General features: G+C 61.9%; 1 protein-coding gene across 3 annotated transcripts in view; it reads right to left on the reverse strand.

Moving 5' to 3' along the window:
• Nucleotides 1–15660, reverse strand: part of RASA3 (RAS p21 protein activator 3) — a 76975-nt gene that overhangs the window by 1690 nt on the left and 59625 nt on the right. For 2 of the 3 annotated variants that reach the window (XM_003131110.5, XM_021065990.1), the window contains exons 7-23: nt 15375–15447; nt 14283–14359; nt 12892–12996; nt 11803–11959; nt 11321–11469; nt 10695–10809; nt 10045–10119; nt 9345–9468; nt 8203–8309; nt 7510–7587; nt 6693–6770; nt 5776–5849; nt 5063–5169; nt 4704–4786; nt 2595–2803; nt 2366–2469; nt 491–674 (exon numbers count right to left, since the gene is read on the reverse strand). In XM_003131110.5, the coding sequence (XP_003131158.2) occupies nt 491–674; nt 2366–2469; nt 2595–2803; nt 4704–4786; nt 5063–5169; nt 5776–5849; nt 6693–6770; nt 7510–7587; nt 8203–8309; nt 9345–9468; nt 10045–10119; nt 10695–10809; nt 11321–11469; nt 11803–11959; nt 12892–12996; nt 14283–14359; nt 15375–15447 (1899 nt within the window). Of the gene's footprint in view, nt 1–490; nt 675–2365; nt 2470–2594; nt 2804–4703; nt 4787–5062; nt 5170–5775; nt 5850–6692; nt 6771–7509; nt 7588–8202; nt 8310–9344; nt 9469–10044; nt 10120–10694; nt 10810–11320; nt 11960–12891; nt 12997–14282; nt 14360–15374; nt 15448–15660 lie in introns of all 3 variants that reach the window. The other variant, XM_021065987.1, reaches the window with a different exon arrangement.

A 15660-nucleotide genomic window follows, 5' to 3' on the forward strand; every position in this document is an offset into this window, starting at 1 on the left:
AGAAAGGCAGCGTTTTTAGATGGTCGGCATCCCTGGAGGCACCGGGCAGCCTGGACAGAGCTGGGGTCTCTCCCAGAGCCAGCCTTCTTTCCCAGACCAAACCCACAGGCTCCCGAAGGGGGGAAGCAGGAGGAAGGCCAGCTCCACGCAGCCCCCATCCCAGACAAGGGGGGTGGGCTCTCCCACATGGTCCAGGTGTTCTGACGGCTCACGGGCTGTTACCCCGTCCTTGGAGCAGAAGGGGTGCAGCCTGGTTGACCTGCCTATAGCCACAGCTGCAGCGCACCCCTCCCTCCCAGGATGCAGGGTGGGTCCAGAGCCAGCTTGGGACGGGGTGTGGGACTTCCTAGGGTCGGGGGGGTGGGACCCTGGCCCATGAGAGCCGGATTCCAGAAGCAAATGGGTCAGAGGCAGGCGTGGAGGGAGGTGTCACACAGGGAAACTGTCCAGAGGGCCCCAGGCCCCCACACCGCCGAGACGCCACACTCACTGGCTTCCGTACTTGGTCTTCTTGAACTTGTCCCTTCTGTACTGGGCGTGCTCCTGCTCCAAGGCCCCTACCCCCGCGATGACCTGCTTCAGCGTCTTATAGGTCTCCTGGGGGTCGTCGATGAGGAAGGTGGAGTACTCCTCCTGCTCCGGCCCATCATACACGGATCTGCTCCCACAGGCCTCTGCAGCATTGGGGAGTCAGCAAGGGGGCCGGGATGGCCGTTGGGGAGGGGGTGTCTCCGAGGGGGCCCAAGATGGCCGTGGTGGGTCAGTGCATGGGAGCCTGGGATGGCCACTGGGGGGGTGAGCACAGGGGGCCCTGAGATGGCATGGGGGGGCCTGAGATGGCTGTGGGGGGGGGTGAGGGGGACCTGGGATGGCGTGGAGGGATGCCAGCACATGGGAGCCCAGGACAGCCTGGGGGCAGTCAGCGAGGGGAGCCCAGAATGGCCATGGTGGGGGGAGGTCAGCAAGGGGAGCCCAGGCTGGCTGCCCCCTGAGATGGAGAGAAAGGCTGACGGCTCTGGTGAATGCACATGAAACCAGCCCTGAACCCTGAGCCCTGAACCTGGAGAAGCCTGTGGGGCCGGGAACCTACCTCCTAAAGCACTGGCTTCACTGTCACAGAAAGTCAGGGGGACACTGAGTGGGTGTCCCTGCCGTGGGGGGTGGAGTGCAGACCCTCCGCTCATAGGCAACTGCGACACGCTGCCTCCAAGCACAGCAGGGCTGCTGGGGCCCAAGGAGACTTGGAGGTCATGAGCCCAGGGCAGTTCAGCTCCCACAAAGTGGGGTTTCAAGGCGACAAAGCCTCTGAGAGTGACCATCAGGCAGAGCCCTGAAGGCGGTTCAAGTGCCTCAGCACTTTGGCACCGACACGAAGGGAGCTGTTAGGTCTCCAGTGCTGCTGGCACTGCTGTCAAGGTCACTGCCATACTAGGGGAAGGCTGGGTCTTCAAGACTGCTCCCCATCAGGCACATCTGAGACGACTGCCATCACACTGACAGAGACACGCACAGGCTGTCGGGATGGGTGACAGTGTGAGCTCCTGGGGAGACCCCCAGGACACAGGTGTCAACCAGACTACGGGCGCCTCAGGGGCCGGGGCACAGGGCAGCCCTGTGCCTGGCACCGCTGGGAGCACAGGGAGGTGATGGGTCTGGACAGGAGCTGGCTTAGTGCACAGGTGGGCAGGTGTCTGCTCACCAAAGCACAATGCAAAGGACTAAAGTACCTTCAGGTCTCTGGGTGCCTCCAGGAGAATGAAAAGCAAAGGCCCAATAGGTTCCTGGGCGGGACCCAAGGGCTCCCCACAGAATTCCTAGCGGCAGCTCTGAGAAGAGCAGCACCAGCCCCGGTGCAGCCAAGGGCGCACTCCCCGCCCCCGGGGGGGCTCCTGCCACTTCTGCCTCTCCCGAGGTAGCTCCAAGTGACAGCGGTATCATCTGACTTGTCCCACCCAGACTGGATAACTCCATAGTGTGTGGAAAGCAGTGAAATGCCCAGGAAAATGAAGCTGCATAAACGTCATGCCCGGAGCAGCTGGGCAGCCACACACTCACACGTGTCCACCTCTGTCTAGAAAACACACAAGATCCCACCCTCTGCCTGGGGGCGTGGGAAGTTACTAAGACACTAAGGGTCTTCTCAAGAATTTGGCAGTTCAGAAATTGCAAGCTACATTCCACCTTAACATTATCCACAGAACCTGTTATCAAGGTAGCTCCCCCTAGGGAGCCTCATAACCTGCTGAAAAGTCTCCCGTCGTCTGGGCTATAAACACGCAGGCAGGTCTCGCGCTGGGAGGGCTCGGGCCTCCCACGCGTCACCCCTGCAGAAGCGCCCGTGCCCGCCGCGGCCGCCCGCCCTCACCCTGCATCTGCTCCAGCTTGCGCATGTACGAGCTGAACAGGGTGTAGATGCGCTCTGTCTCTCGGTCCCCATCGATGTCCAGCTGGATGTTTGCGGGGAGGCCGCTGCCCAGAGCAGATGGAGAGAAGGAGGGGTCAATGGCGACAGTGACTGTTGAAGGTCCCGGGGGACGTGAGGAGGGCGCCGTGCTCGCCCCCGACCCGCCGGCTGGGCACTCGCAGGGACCTACCCGGTGCAGGGGGAGCAGCCGGCGGCCGTGTCCGAGGAGGCCCTGCAGCACAGCCAGTGGCCGTTCAGGTAGGCGGAGGGGTGGTAGACGGTGAGCCGCTTCTGGTTGCACTGGCTCACCTTAGTGAGGATGTCGATCCAGGCCTTGGCCTCCACGCAGTTGTTGGCCTGGATGTACAGCGCCCGCTCGGGCTGGATGACCTGGAACATCTGGGGGAAAGGGCGGGCTCAGGAGCCGCTCGGCCGGGCTCCCGCCCCAACCACCAGGGCCACCCTCGCGACGCCGAGGACCAGTCAGAGGGCAGCAGGGGGGCTGGGGGCGGGGGCGGCAAAGTCCCTGGCGTGCCCCAGGGGCGGAAGGATCCAGGAGGGGACGCGAGGCTCCCCGCTCCCTCTCTCCCCACCGCTCGGGTTGCTGGGCCTGGAACCACCTGTGGGAGGGCTGTTCCCACCACCATCACCCTCAGGGAGACCCGCCAGCGGGCCTTCTCTGGTCCCCTCCAGGCCTCAGGACGACGGGGAGGAGCCAGAGAAAAGAGAGGCGACAGACCCGTCTGGGGCCGCTGAGGGGCGGGGTCGGCGGGTGGAGGGAGGCACGGGGAGGCTTGGCCCACAGGGGCCGGGCCGCGGACCTCCCGCCACCCTTCACCCTGGCCCTGATCACAGGCTGGGGTCTCTTCAAAGCTGGAAGATTAGGCAGTCATTTGCAGAATTCTAAGTTTTAACTATTATTCATTATTTATAGTCCCACCTTGCTTCGAAAAATATTTCTATGACTTAAAATACATCTAATGAAACTGAAAAATATAAAAAATATCTAGAAAATTAGGAACAGAGAAGCAGAAATGGGAATAGACTTGGGAGAAGCAGGACCTAAGTGTGCAGATTTCCCAGTGAAAGCAGACAACCCAGAGAGGCCCCTGGATCAGGCAGGCTTCAGCTCATGGCCGTGGGAGGTGGGACCTGTTACTGAACCAACTCAAGGGCTAGGCTGCAGGGACACTGCTCTGGAGACACCCCCTCTGGGAGCGGGGTCCTCCCAGCACCCCGTGTTCCCTTGCAGAGCCTCTTGGGGGGGGGCAGATGCAGTGGCCACAGTGGGAGGGGTGGGGCAGGGTTGTGTCCTCCAGAGAGTTTGGAGGTGCCTGGTGACCAGAAGACGCAGACATCACACCCCAGGTCCCCACAGGGGTCCGGGAAGCAAACTCAAGGCTGTTGGTCAGGATCGGGACGACTGGCAGAGGCGCGTCTGACCAGCCCATGGCCTCCATCTAAAGTCTGACTTTGTAGCGACTAAAACCATGGGCAGCCACCCACCTGCCACCAGGTCAGGCCACGGGTGGGACGTGGGCCAGGCACCCCAATGAGCACGACTGAGTGGGTGGCATGTGCCATTCTCAAGGGCCCCTTGCACGCCAGGCAGGGCTCACAGCAACAAACACACAGATAAACCTCCACGGGGACAGAAAGCTCCTGGCAAAAAGCAGCAAAGGGGTGGAGGCGGGAAACGTGCAGCTGGGCAAAGGGTGTGCGGACCCAACACGTCCGGTGTCCCCACGAGCCCCTGACATGGGACTCCAGCCGTTGTGCCTCCTCCGTGTGGGTCCTGACAAATGTATCACCGAACCTGCCATGCCGGCCACCTGGCACCCAAACTGATGGCGGTCCCCAGACACTGGCCCGTCTGCCTCCGACATGCCATGGCCACAGAACAGAAAATCGGAGGAGAGCGCCAGGTTAAGGAGATGGCAGAGAACTGAGGATCTCAAAGCCATTATGGGACAGTGGGATGCTGGGTCACTAGTACTGCAGCGGCCATGGCGGGGTCCTGACTCCGTGGCCGAGTGGGGCTGCCTAAAAGAACGTCCCAGTTTCTAGGAGACACACGCAAGCATTAAAGGTTCAGAAAAACATGCACGTCCCACACGGAGAGCTGAGGGGGGACTGGGACGCAGCTCCAGAGGCGGGCAAATGCGAAGACCAGTCCCTCAGGTGCGCACTCTGCTCTGCTCTGCTCTTGCAGCTTTGCGCACAGATTCAGACTTGACCATGCGGGTTCCAGGAGCAGACGCAGGACGAGGGCGCAAGCCAGGGGTGGAGGGACACTCACATTCTTCATCTTGAAGGACTCCTCCTCCAGTGGCTCCACAGCCAGGATGTTCTCGATGGGGATGCTGTAGAGAGGCGGGTCTCCTGCGGCAGAGCGCGCCCTGAGCAACAGCGGCCTCGCACACCCACCCCTCAGGACCCGCGGCCTGCCTCCAGACGCCAGGTCCCCACTTCTCCACAGCGAGAGGTGCCAGGATGGCAGCATCTGCCCTGGGCCCTGCCCCCCACCCCCAGCCCCCTCACGGTACCCCCACCTTTCCCACGAAGGGACCGGCTCACCTTGCCGGGGGCTGAGACAAGGCTCTGGTCCCTCAGAGTAAAATATGTGAAAACCAGCAAAAAGCAAGCTTTTCTTGTTACCTTTGCTTTTCTGGTAGGTAAATTCATGGTTTGTCAGGCGGAACCATCTTTTCTTAAAATTCTTCATCCCAAAGCGTTTCCGCCCTTGCGCTCTTTTAATCATGAACCTGTTGAGAAAGGCCAGCTGGTGGGGAGCATCCTCTGGCTGAAGGCACGTTCCCCTGCCCTCCCCAGCACCCCAAAGTCACAGGTGCAAAGCCAAAAACAACTCGCCACTTTCGAACCTGTGACAGTACAGACTGTGGGTTTCAATAGCATATCACTCTATTTCCAAGTGACATGATTTAAAAACCAGATGCCTCTACTTTTGAAAATTCTAGGCCCTGTACTGGTGTTGACTTCAAGTTTGTAATGACAGGGGTCTATCCAATGCAGCGCCTCCACCGCCCACCCTGGAAACATGGACTGTGGGCCCCCAGCCCCAGCAGCTGTTCTGGAAGCAAGGCCGGGGACGAGAAGCAGCTGCTCTCTGCTGAGTCCTTGCTCCGTGTCCGATGGCAGCCCTTCAGAGGCGGGAGGTCGCCCATGCAGAAGCGCCTGCCTATTTGAGGGCATTCAGGCTCCCTTCCTTTGCTCCCAGACAGGCATTTCTCCACTTGCAGTGCCAGCAGAAAACAGGCCCAGAGAAGTGAAGGCACCACGTCTCTGATGCCCTGGCACAGCCTTGGTGTGGCTCCAGCCTGGGCCCGCCCCGCCTCTCCCACTGGCCTTACCCTTCCTTAAGCAGGATGGGCTGCTGTACACTCTTGGGGTCTCTTCTCCCCGAGGATGAGATCAAATCTAAGAACTGAAGTGGGAAGGAAACCAGATGGTTGTCAGGGGAACTGGCTCCTCCGAAAACCCATTCTTTGTGGGGACAATGACCTGTACCTCCTAACCCAGGGTGGGGATCCCTCTGAGGGGACCATGGGGTCCTGCCCTCATCTCCCCTGTGGCTGAGAAGCTTCCAGCCCCACCTGAAACCAACCCCGCACCCCATCCCATTGGGAGGGTCTCGATGCACCTGCAGTTGTTACCACACCTGAGAGGCTACCATGTTTCAGTCAGCACCTGGGTGCAGATGACCCAAGAATGCACCTCCCATGGCATCTGAAGCCGTCCAGGCTCCCTGGGCTTTGCAAGGGCGGGGCCCTGGCTCAGCTCTGCCTCCCGCAAGCCCTCTGGAACCCTTCCATCACTCAGCTGCCTCCACTTCCCCGCTTCCCTCTGGGTCCGTTTTTTTATGATTTCTGAGAAACAAATGTGTGCAACCGCCTCTCAGCAGGAGAGAAAGCAGCTTTAGGACCCAGAAGAGTTTCTCTGCAAGCACCGTGTTCTCACTCTGGGTCTGGGGTCCCGGAGCATCCAGGCCGGGGCTCCAGGGTGGGTTGGACACCTCCTGGGGACAAAGGGGCGCTTAGGGAGCAAGGACTCGAACACAAGGCAGGGATGGGGCCCTGAGAGCCGGACCCGGAGAGGCATTTATGGCAGCCTCGGGACGGACCACAGGCTCTGAACTGTGTGAAAGCGCTGATGGTCAACTTTGTGTTACGTGGGTTTTAACTCAACTTTTAAAAAAGCAGCTGTCTCTGGGCCACAGCGTACAATACAGGCAGCAAGTCTGTTAACGGACTGCAGGGCTGTTACTCACGTTTTTCACTGCATCAGCGTATTTCTGCTCATTGAAGAATTCATAAAATGCAGCCATGTAGGATTCCTTAAAACTGGCCTAAAACGAAACAGGCCACTTAGTGAAGGCCCCACCTGAAAAATCCAGAGGAGCAGGTCACGACCAGCTGGGCTGCAGAGCTGAGGAGCAGGACGAGGTCCCCCCGCCTTGGCCACGGCGACAGGCCGTTGGGAGGAAAATTACTGCGAGGGGTCCCCGGTGGGGTCTTGGTCACAAAGGCGCAACACCCCTCACTGGTGTGCAGCTCCCAGATGCAGTCGCTGGCATGAGGTTGAGGGGAGCCCTGAAAGCCAGACCCTGTGTTCGGAATCAGACAACAGCGGGAACCCCAAAGGATGGGAGTCAGACCCTCTGGCCTGGCAGCAGCGTCAGTCTTGAATGAGTCAGTGAAGCAGAGACGCAGAGTTATCAACACAAGAGGTGGAAGGAGTCAGGCCCAGGGACAAAGGGGCTGCCACTGCATGTGGACAAGCCTGTGGCCACCAGGCAGAGGCCACCGGGCAGCACCCAGACCCCTCAGGTGCTCAGGCCGAGGATGCCGGGCTCGTGTGGTAGCCACGTGCTGGAGACATGCAGTCTGAGAGTCTACACGTGGCAGTGGAAGTGCCACCACCCACAGGGGATGGCCACTACTACATGCTGCCATCTTTTCCTCGCAAAGAGCAGGTTCACAGCCCCACAAGAAAGACGCCTAAGCGGGTGGGGCTGAGCCCGCCTCCCCTGACCCTGTCCCTCCACCTCCTTCGCGCTGAAAAGAGAACTAAAGTCAGCAACTCACAGACTTGGACTTGGACAGGCTGCCGAGAGTCTGAATGGTCTTGGAGACAAGTGTCAGCGTCCTGGACGTCTGGGGGTCCTGCCAGTGACAGGAGAGGGGATGGATGTTGAGACAGAGCCAGAACCACAGCTGACGAAGTGAACAACAAACACTCCCTAGAGCTGCCCCAGCCAAACCTAGGAGTCCCTCTGGGTCCCCACCCAGGAGCTGCTCAAAGTGTAGGCTCTGGGCCCACAGACCCCAGACCCCGGGTGGCTGCCCCGGGAGCACCCTGTCAGTCTCCCGGAGACCCTGCCCGGGTACCACTCTCACCCTCCACATGTGCGCAAGCTTAATTTGATCCCAGCAAAACCAGGAGCAGGCCCCTCACCCCGGAACCCCTCACACTGGCTTTCTGCCCAGCGCTGGGGCCACCTGGCCCCCTGTGCCAGAGCTTAGAGCCTGGCTCACGTGGGAGCTCAGTGAGCATCTGCTGATCACCAAGTGTGCAGAAGGTCTAAATGTTCCCCTTGTTCAGAGCTGGACGGCTCTGACGGGACAGGGCTGGACGGCCCGGGAGGGCTGACGGGACAGGGCTGGACGGCCCGGGAGGGCTGACGGGTCGGGCCTGGACGGCCCGGGAGGGCTGACGGGTCGGGCCTGGACGGCCCGGGAGGCCCAGTTCACTGGCTGACAGGACTGCCGCGCACTTACCGTGTGGTGAGGCGTGAGCTGGAAGAGGTTGGGAGACAGGATGGCTGGAGCGAAGAACCTCAGGAAGATGAAGCTGCTCACAGCCGTGTACCTCACGTCCAGGTCGTCTGTGGCCAGGACACAACTACCTCAACCCAGGCCCCTGCTACCCCAAGGCCCCCCCTCCCCCCGTCCATCTGTCTGTCTCTGTCTCCGACTAAAAGATCAGGTCTGGCTGGAGCTAGGCTGTGAGAGCCGAAGCTAGAGAGATGCTCGCGGTTGGTGTTTATGTGCAGCGGGGCTGGGAGGCTTCAGTTTGGGAATTTATTGCTTCCGTCTCATCCCAAGGAGGGTGAGGTTGGGCGAGCTTGTAACCGCCCCCCACCTCCACAGGCGAGGTCTTCAGGTGTGGGCAGAGCCTGGCCCTCTGGAAGCAGAGGGGCTGGGATACCGCAGGGACGGGTCTGGGACCCTGGGCTCTCAGACAACACCCCTGGGCTGATCCCTGGACTCCTCAAGGCAGGAGTGAGCGGGGTCAGGATGGGGCCTGCTGGACGGGCGGGAGCTGGAGCCACGCGGCCTGGTCCTCGGCCCTCTGGACCCGGCCTGCACCGGGGCCCAAGTCCAGGTCCTCAGTCAACCTGACACCTGCATCCAGGGCGGGACACCTCTGCTTGGCCCGTGCGGAGGTCTGCGCAGGGTGGCTGCTGGCACCTCCCTGAGGAACTAGCATGAATGAAAGGAGGTGTTCTGCCCTGACCCCTCTGGGCCCAGTCACCCAAAGGCTTATCCTGCTTTCTTTCTAGAAAATGCAGCCGAGCAAAGCTATTGCTTGCTGTGGCCGGCCGCAGGGAGAACCCAAGAGCCAGGAGGGGTGGCCTCTCTGACGGTACAGGTCCAAATGAGCCCCGGGGACAAAGCTGGGCTGCGACCTCCTATGTGGGGCTGGGTCTGTCTCCCAGGCTCTCACGGGGTGGGGGGGCAGGGCGAGTGCAGGTAGGAGCAGGACACAGGGCAGAGGGGTGCCCACATGGCGTCGGAGCCCGGCCCAGCAGCCATGGTCAGAACCCCCTTTACGGGACCCTGAAAGTCCCCTCCCCACTTGGAGGCATCCATCTGGGGAGGGGTGCAGGTGTCCCTGCACCTGCGTGCCAGGGCCTCACCTTGGAAGCGCTTGGCAGCCGCCTCTCGCAGGGAGAAGAAGATGTCACACATGACAGTGGGGCAGCTCACCCCCGACGCGGTGATGACGCTGAAGACGCGGTCCACGTACTGCCGCAGGTTCTCCTGCAAAGGGGGCACAGTGCTGTCTGCACCCCACCCCCTCCCAGGGCTGCCGCACCCCCGGGGAGTGGCGAGAGCAGGGGCCAGGGCGCTGGGCGCAGCACGGACAGGCTATGCGTCTGGAGAAGGACCAGCCTGCTCTGTCACAGTGGTTCATGCAGACACCCAGAGAGCTGGGGGAGCAGCAGCGTGGCCTCTGCACCCTGCCCCTCATCCCGAGCGCCTGGAGGCAGCACCCACAGGGGTGCCACTTCCTGCAGGCAGGATTTGGTCTCTGCTCTTTAGAAGCAAAGCCTCAGTACGATCCGTGCGAAGAAACCACACGGAAAGACTACCACAGGGACTTGGCTGTTTTACAAGACAGGCGGTGCTGCGGGAGCGGCCAGAAGCGGCCCTGCTTTGGACCCGTGTCTGCAGATGAGGGAGGCCGGTCAGGCTGGGGAGGCTGCCCCCTCCCCAGAGGCTCCTGGTTCCTGGGGGAGGGCGGGGCGCAGAGGAGGTGGCACCTAGCCTGGTGCCTCGGCGCTGCCGGCATCCCGCCCACCCCAGTACTGGGGAGGCACATCCCCACCGGCTCACCATGTTACTCTCCAGACTCTCACCATCCTTCAGCCTCACAGGGTCAATTTCACAGGACTTGTGGCCCTGGCAGATCTGCAAAGAGCGTTTAGGACACAGAGAGCGTGAGCAGCTGCCGGAGCACAGAACCGGGCGCGGCGGGCAGTGGGCCTGGTCCAGAACCAGACGAGGGGGCAGCAGTGTGGCCCAGGCCCGGGAGGCACGCTCACGTGGGACAAGGCTTCATGGTTTAGCAAGGTTTTTACTTAAGTGCTGCTGGGGTTTGGCCTGTGGATCAAACCAGAGCACTTTTCTCAATTTTTTCCATCGCAAAGGGCCTGTTTCTTGTGAAACTGTTCTGGGGAAAGCGCCGCCCACGAGGTGTCCCCGCAGGGTCAGGTAAGGAAGGAGAGCTGTCTTTGCAGGGCGTCTGACCTGAGGTTCAGCAGCAAGGCTGTCTGACCACCTGCCAGGGGGAAGGGGGCCCTGGGAAGATGCCCTTTCCCTCTTGCCTGTCCCTCTGTCACAGTGGAATGATGGCCTTTAGGCACATGTGTTTGAGAAGACGAGGACGGAGGAGCTCTGGGAGGCTGAGGTTCCCTGGGAGGCTCGGGCTCCGCCTCCTGCCCCCCACCCCGGGCCTCCCTCGCGCCCCCGGGGGTGCCCTGCACCTCCTCTATGGTGGGCTTCAGGGTGACGTGCAGGTAGTGCATGCCCGCCAGCTTCATGGTCTCATCGATGCACTTGGACGTAAGCGAGTTTCCTCGGAAAATGGTGTTGGGGTCCCTGGAAATCAGCGGTGGGTAGCGAGGCGTCCAGGGAGCAGTGAGGCCACCCTGACTGGAGTCCCGGCCCTGCCTGTGTAACAAACCACCCCCACCACACCCAAGGGCAACCGGCCGCAGTCACCACGGGTTCCGAGTGGCTCATCTGCTCCTAAGGGCCTGGGGTCAGCACAGGGGGCCAGGCCACCCTTGAGGCCCCTCCAGCAGGGCACGTCGATCTTTCTGAGCCGACAGCACCAGGGGGCCACTCCCAGCAGAACCACACTCCCAGGATGGCCTCAGGCCCCAGGGCAGCGATCTGGCCTCCGAAGTGGGCTTAGAACTGACTCGCAGCCCCAACCGCGGGACCTGAGCTGCCTAGAGGCAATGGGTGCCCCCTCACCCCTTCCCACCAGCGCCTGGGGTTTCCAGGAAAGAGGCACATTTTTCAAACACTGTGTCTCCAGGGAACTCTGACTGTGCAGCTTCTTCCAGGCACCTGCCCCCACCCCCTCCCCAGGTGCAGGACTCACTGAGTCCTCCGGACCTCGGCGCTGGCGATGGCGCTGATGAAGGGCACCACGCGGCCGTAGTGCAGGAGGAGCCTCACCAGCGGGACGGCCGCCTCCTGCTTCTCCCTGCAGACCTCGCCCAGGATGTGGGCTGCGGACGCCGACACGGGCTGAGGAGGACAGGCGTGAAGGAGGAGCGCCCCGGCACCCTCCCACCACAACAGACGTGGCTCTTGTCCAGGCGGGAAAACCTGGGCCTGGGTGGTGGTGGTGGGGGTTCCTGTGCCTTCCCCACCCCGACATCCAGCACCTGGGCGGGTGAGCGGAGGGCCCATGACCTCGGGGTCACAGCAAACCACCTGCAGGTCGTGGGCCCTGCCACCTCTCCTTGCAGGGGTGTCTGGGGGGCCCTCACCCCAGCGAAGGGTCCTGAGCACAAACAGGCCTGAAGGGACTGGGCCACAGGTGGGCAGGGCCGCGTGAGCGAGCGGACACACGGGTACCTCCACGTCCGCCGACTTGAGCAGCAGGTCCCGCAGAGGGCTGTAGTAGTCAGAGCTGAAGACGTGATCCTCCGTGTAAACCACGTTCAGCCGCAGAGACCCCAGGTCCCCCGGTTTCAGGCTCTTGCTGCCGTTGTCTCGGGGCTGAAGGAAGTACCTGATGCGGACACACGGACAAGGCAGCGTGAGGCAGCAGCACCCTGCAGGAGGCCGGCTCCTCCGGCATCTGCCCAGGTCCCTGCACCTGGGCATCCCCACCTGACACTCACAGGGGATCTGCGCAGGGGCGCCCCTCACATAGAACCACAGACTTAGCTGAGGCGGGAGAGTGGGGAGCAATCAGCAGGGTGGGGGCAGGGCGACCTCTGCGGTGGACAAATGCTCCCCGAGGACCGGCCTGGACAAGGGCCGGCACGGCGCAGAGCCAAGGCAGTCACGTGTGCAGTGGGGCTTGGGGGGACGGCATGCTGGCACTGCCGGGTGGGGCAGACCCCAGGCATGGCCATGAGCGGTGTTCCTGCCTGGACACCCTTTCTCTTCTGTCCTATCCAGGGGGGCCCTGCAGGGACCAAACACTCTGAGCTCAAGGGTCAGGCGCCTGGGGTGCAACGGGGTCAGAGCTGAATCTGGCTGAGGTGGGGCCTCCGGGGGACCTGGGGCAGGAATTCCCAGTTTCCTGGTGTTGGGACACCCCCGGAGGCACAACCTAAATTCACCCTCCCGGAGCCAAGGGTGCAAGGCTCTGGTGTCTGGCAAGGTGTGTGGTGGGACCTGCCCCTTCCCCCTAGCCCATGTCCGTTAGAGAGGACATGGGAGTGACACCCCAGTCAGTGGCCGGAGTGTCCAAGTCTGCTCTCTGCTCCCTGTGGTGTGATGTGACCTGTGGACTCTGCTGAAAGGGAGATGGGGAGCAAGGCCCTGGTCTCCCGGACACGGAGGAGGCAGCCGAGGCCCGGCAGGTGGCCGTGAGCAGCTCTGCTGAAGCCCGCAGGTCCGCAAGCCACCCCAGGGCCCATCCGGGCAGCTGAAGCCATCCTTAGGGCGGGCTGCTGTGGGTCCGCCCCGTGGCCCAGCCACGCATGCCCTTACCAGGCTTCGTAGGGGCTGGACTGCCGCAGCACCTTCAGCGGGACCCTCAGCTCTCCCAGAAACTCGTCCCCGAACTTCAAGTTGCTGGCGTTCCAGAGGTCCACCCTGGAAATGGTGTCGATGGGGCTCTTAGGGAATGGCCAGGAGGCCAGTTCCCTCTCCCCAGAGCACGTGGAGGCCCCCCTGGGCCTTCGGTCCACACCAAGCAGTGGGCAATCCAGGAGGTCAGGCCCTTTCCTGGAAGAAGCTCCCCCTGGCCTTGTGCTGGCGGCCAGGGGCTGAAGGGCCACGACACACAGAGTCCAGTTGGCAGCCATGCCCCCACCCCTGGGGGGCCTGGGGGGAGCAGGACTGTGGCCCCCGGAGGCGGGGTGCCCTCAGTGTGCAAGGCCCAAGGCAGAGGAGCGAGGGGACAGGCCTCCTCACCTGCACCAGGTCCCTGCCACCTGCCAGTGTGGTCCCAGCCTGTAGGCCCTGGGGGCAACCACAGCAGTCACCACCATGGGCCATAGCAGCACCCATGCCTCTCGTCACCCTTTCCTTTGGATGGGACTCACTATTCTCTCTGATTTGGGGACTGTACTGTGGGACAGAGGCCCGGCGCCCCCCCTTGTGAACCAGCAACCATCACCACAGCCCCAGTCAGGACCATGCTGGGGGCTGGGGCCCAGTCCTGGCAGAGGCAGCAGCCTCCTTTCCCTGAAGGTCAGGGCTGCCCTGCAGAAATCGCACGCGTGGGCGGGGAGGGAAGCACGCAGGCAGAGCATTTTGAAATCAAAGATTTTAACTAATTGGAAACATTCAAAACTGGGCTCAAACCGAGTCTGTGTGTGGATGCCACCGTCTCTTAGGGAGGGTCCCACAAGGGGAGGAAACAGCCCTGCCCCCATGGCCGGTCACTGCTCAGAGGCCAGGTCGAGGGAGGAACCCAGAGCTGCCCCCGAATGAACCTGGAACCTCAGTCACGTGGGAAACCCTGATCCACAGAAAAACTGCTTTTAAATGACATCAAATCCGGAGAACCTGTGAGTGGGGCCAGTCACACCTAACTGCCCACCCCAGCCCCGGGCTTATGATTTGTGTCCCGACACCAGGCGGCACTGCGGCTGGGGGCTCCTCCCCAGGAGCCGGTGGAGGAGGGTGACGGGGCTGGGTGGTGGCCAGCGCCACCCCGAGGGGCTCGCAGCCTCCGCCCTTCTCCCCAGAAGACCCTGCAGTCTGACCTTTCAGCCCCACCGCCACTTCCAACATCCTTGTGTTAGAGGAACCAAGCCAAGCGACGTTCCTTTCTCTATCTGTTCCCGATTTGCAAACACAAAGAGCAAGCAGGAGAGGGAGGGGAGGCTGCAGCCGCCGGCAGGAATCTGGACCACACGCCGACGGCCGCTCACCGGATCTCAAGCTTGTCCACGTCCTCCTCCTCAAAGTCGAAGTGGGACTTGCGGCTGTAGCTGCAGGGCCTGGTCACCTGGGGGCAGAGGGAGAGGGTAAGGCCTCCACCGCCCTGCCTGCCTGCTCATTTCCTGGGGGCCCAGCTGGAGGCCCCGGAGGGCAGAGTGGCCACACAGGCTTCCCTGTCTTGAGTCTCTTAAAGACCATCTCCCCCCGACAGTGGCAAGGACGTCCTGCAGCAGAGACGGCTCTTCACCCAGGGCCTCCCTCCGGAAGCGGGGGTTCGGCCTCCAACCCTTCCCACAGCTGCCCAGCAAGGCTCTGGACTGGCCCGCTCCTCCCAGCCTCCCTGCACGTCCACACAGGCTCCTGCCGCTGCCACTCCACGCGTGCCAGGCCCCCATTCCCCAGACGCCACCACCAGGCAGCCCTGCCCGAGGCCTGGCGGAAGGCGGCCTGTGCTCTCTCTGCTCTAGGAGCGCGGTGTCACGGTCGCCACAGCCAGGGCACCTGGCTCCTGCTCCCTGTGCTGGGCAGCCGCCCATGGAGACGAGGGGAGGCCTCCCGTGCTCGTCCACGCTGGCCCTGGGTGCCAGGGAGCCTTGTGGTGGGAATGCCAGCCTTAGCGTCACCGAGAAGCCCCAAACCAGCTGCTTGCTGTTCTGCTCTGGTCTCGGCTTAGGTGCTGTCCTCCAGTTCGCATCCTGAGAGGCAGTCGGAAGGCACGTCCTCTCTACCCCAAATCCTATCTCCAGTGAAACACGCCTCCCTCCACTGCCCAGGGAAGCCTGGGCACAGCAGGCAAAACGCAAAAGCCCAAACCAGGCAAACCACCCCCCACCCCCCAAAGTCTTGATAATTTGAAAGTATTAATTTGTCAGCATTCAACTCAAAACTGGATCGTGCTGAAAATGCAGCAAATGGCCTTTCTTCCCAAGGAAGGAAGGGAAGTTCCTGGGAAATTGGGCTCCGGAGTGGGAGGGGTTCTGTGTGTGGAGAGGTCCCCCGGGAACCGTGAGAGCACGTGACTGGGACTTCGGTTCCAGATTTTGCCAAAGACACAACCGCGTTCATGTCACGGAAACACCAACCTCGAAGTAAAACACTTCGTCGAACTGGGGGTTGTTGGTCTTCTTTTTCACCTTTGTTTTCTTTGCTTCTGACCTGTAATCAGGGAGGAGGGAGCAGGATAGAAAAGGGCACCGCTGATGCCGAATCTCTCGGCCTAGGACAGGCCTCCTGCTCACGAGAAACACACGGCCGCTAGCAGTGCTGCTGTCTCCAAGCCCAGAGGGCATGCAAACTGGGGACCTTTACCGAGCCCCAAATGCCCAGTGCGAAGGCTTTGTAAAAAGGGCTTTCTTTTTCCAAAGCAAC

Source organism: Sus scrofa, chromosome 11 (assembly GCF_000003025.6).
Source record: "Sus scrofa isolate TJ Tabasco breed Duroc chromosome 11, Sscrofa11.1, whole genome shotgun sequence".
NCBI lineage: Eukaryota > Metazoa > Chordata > Mammalia > Artiodactyla > Suidae > Sus > Sus scrofa.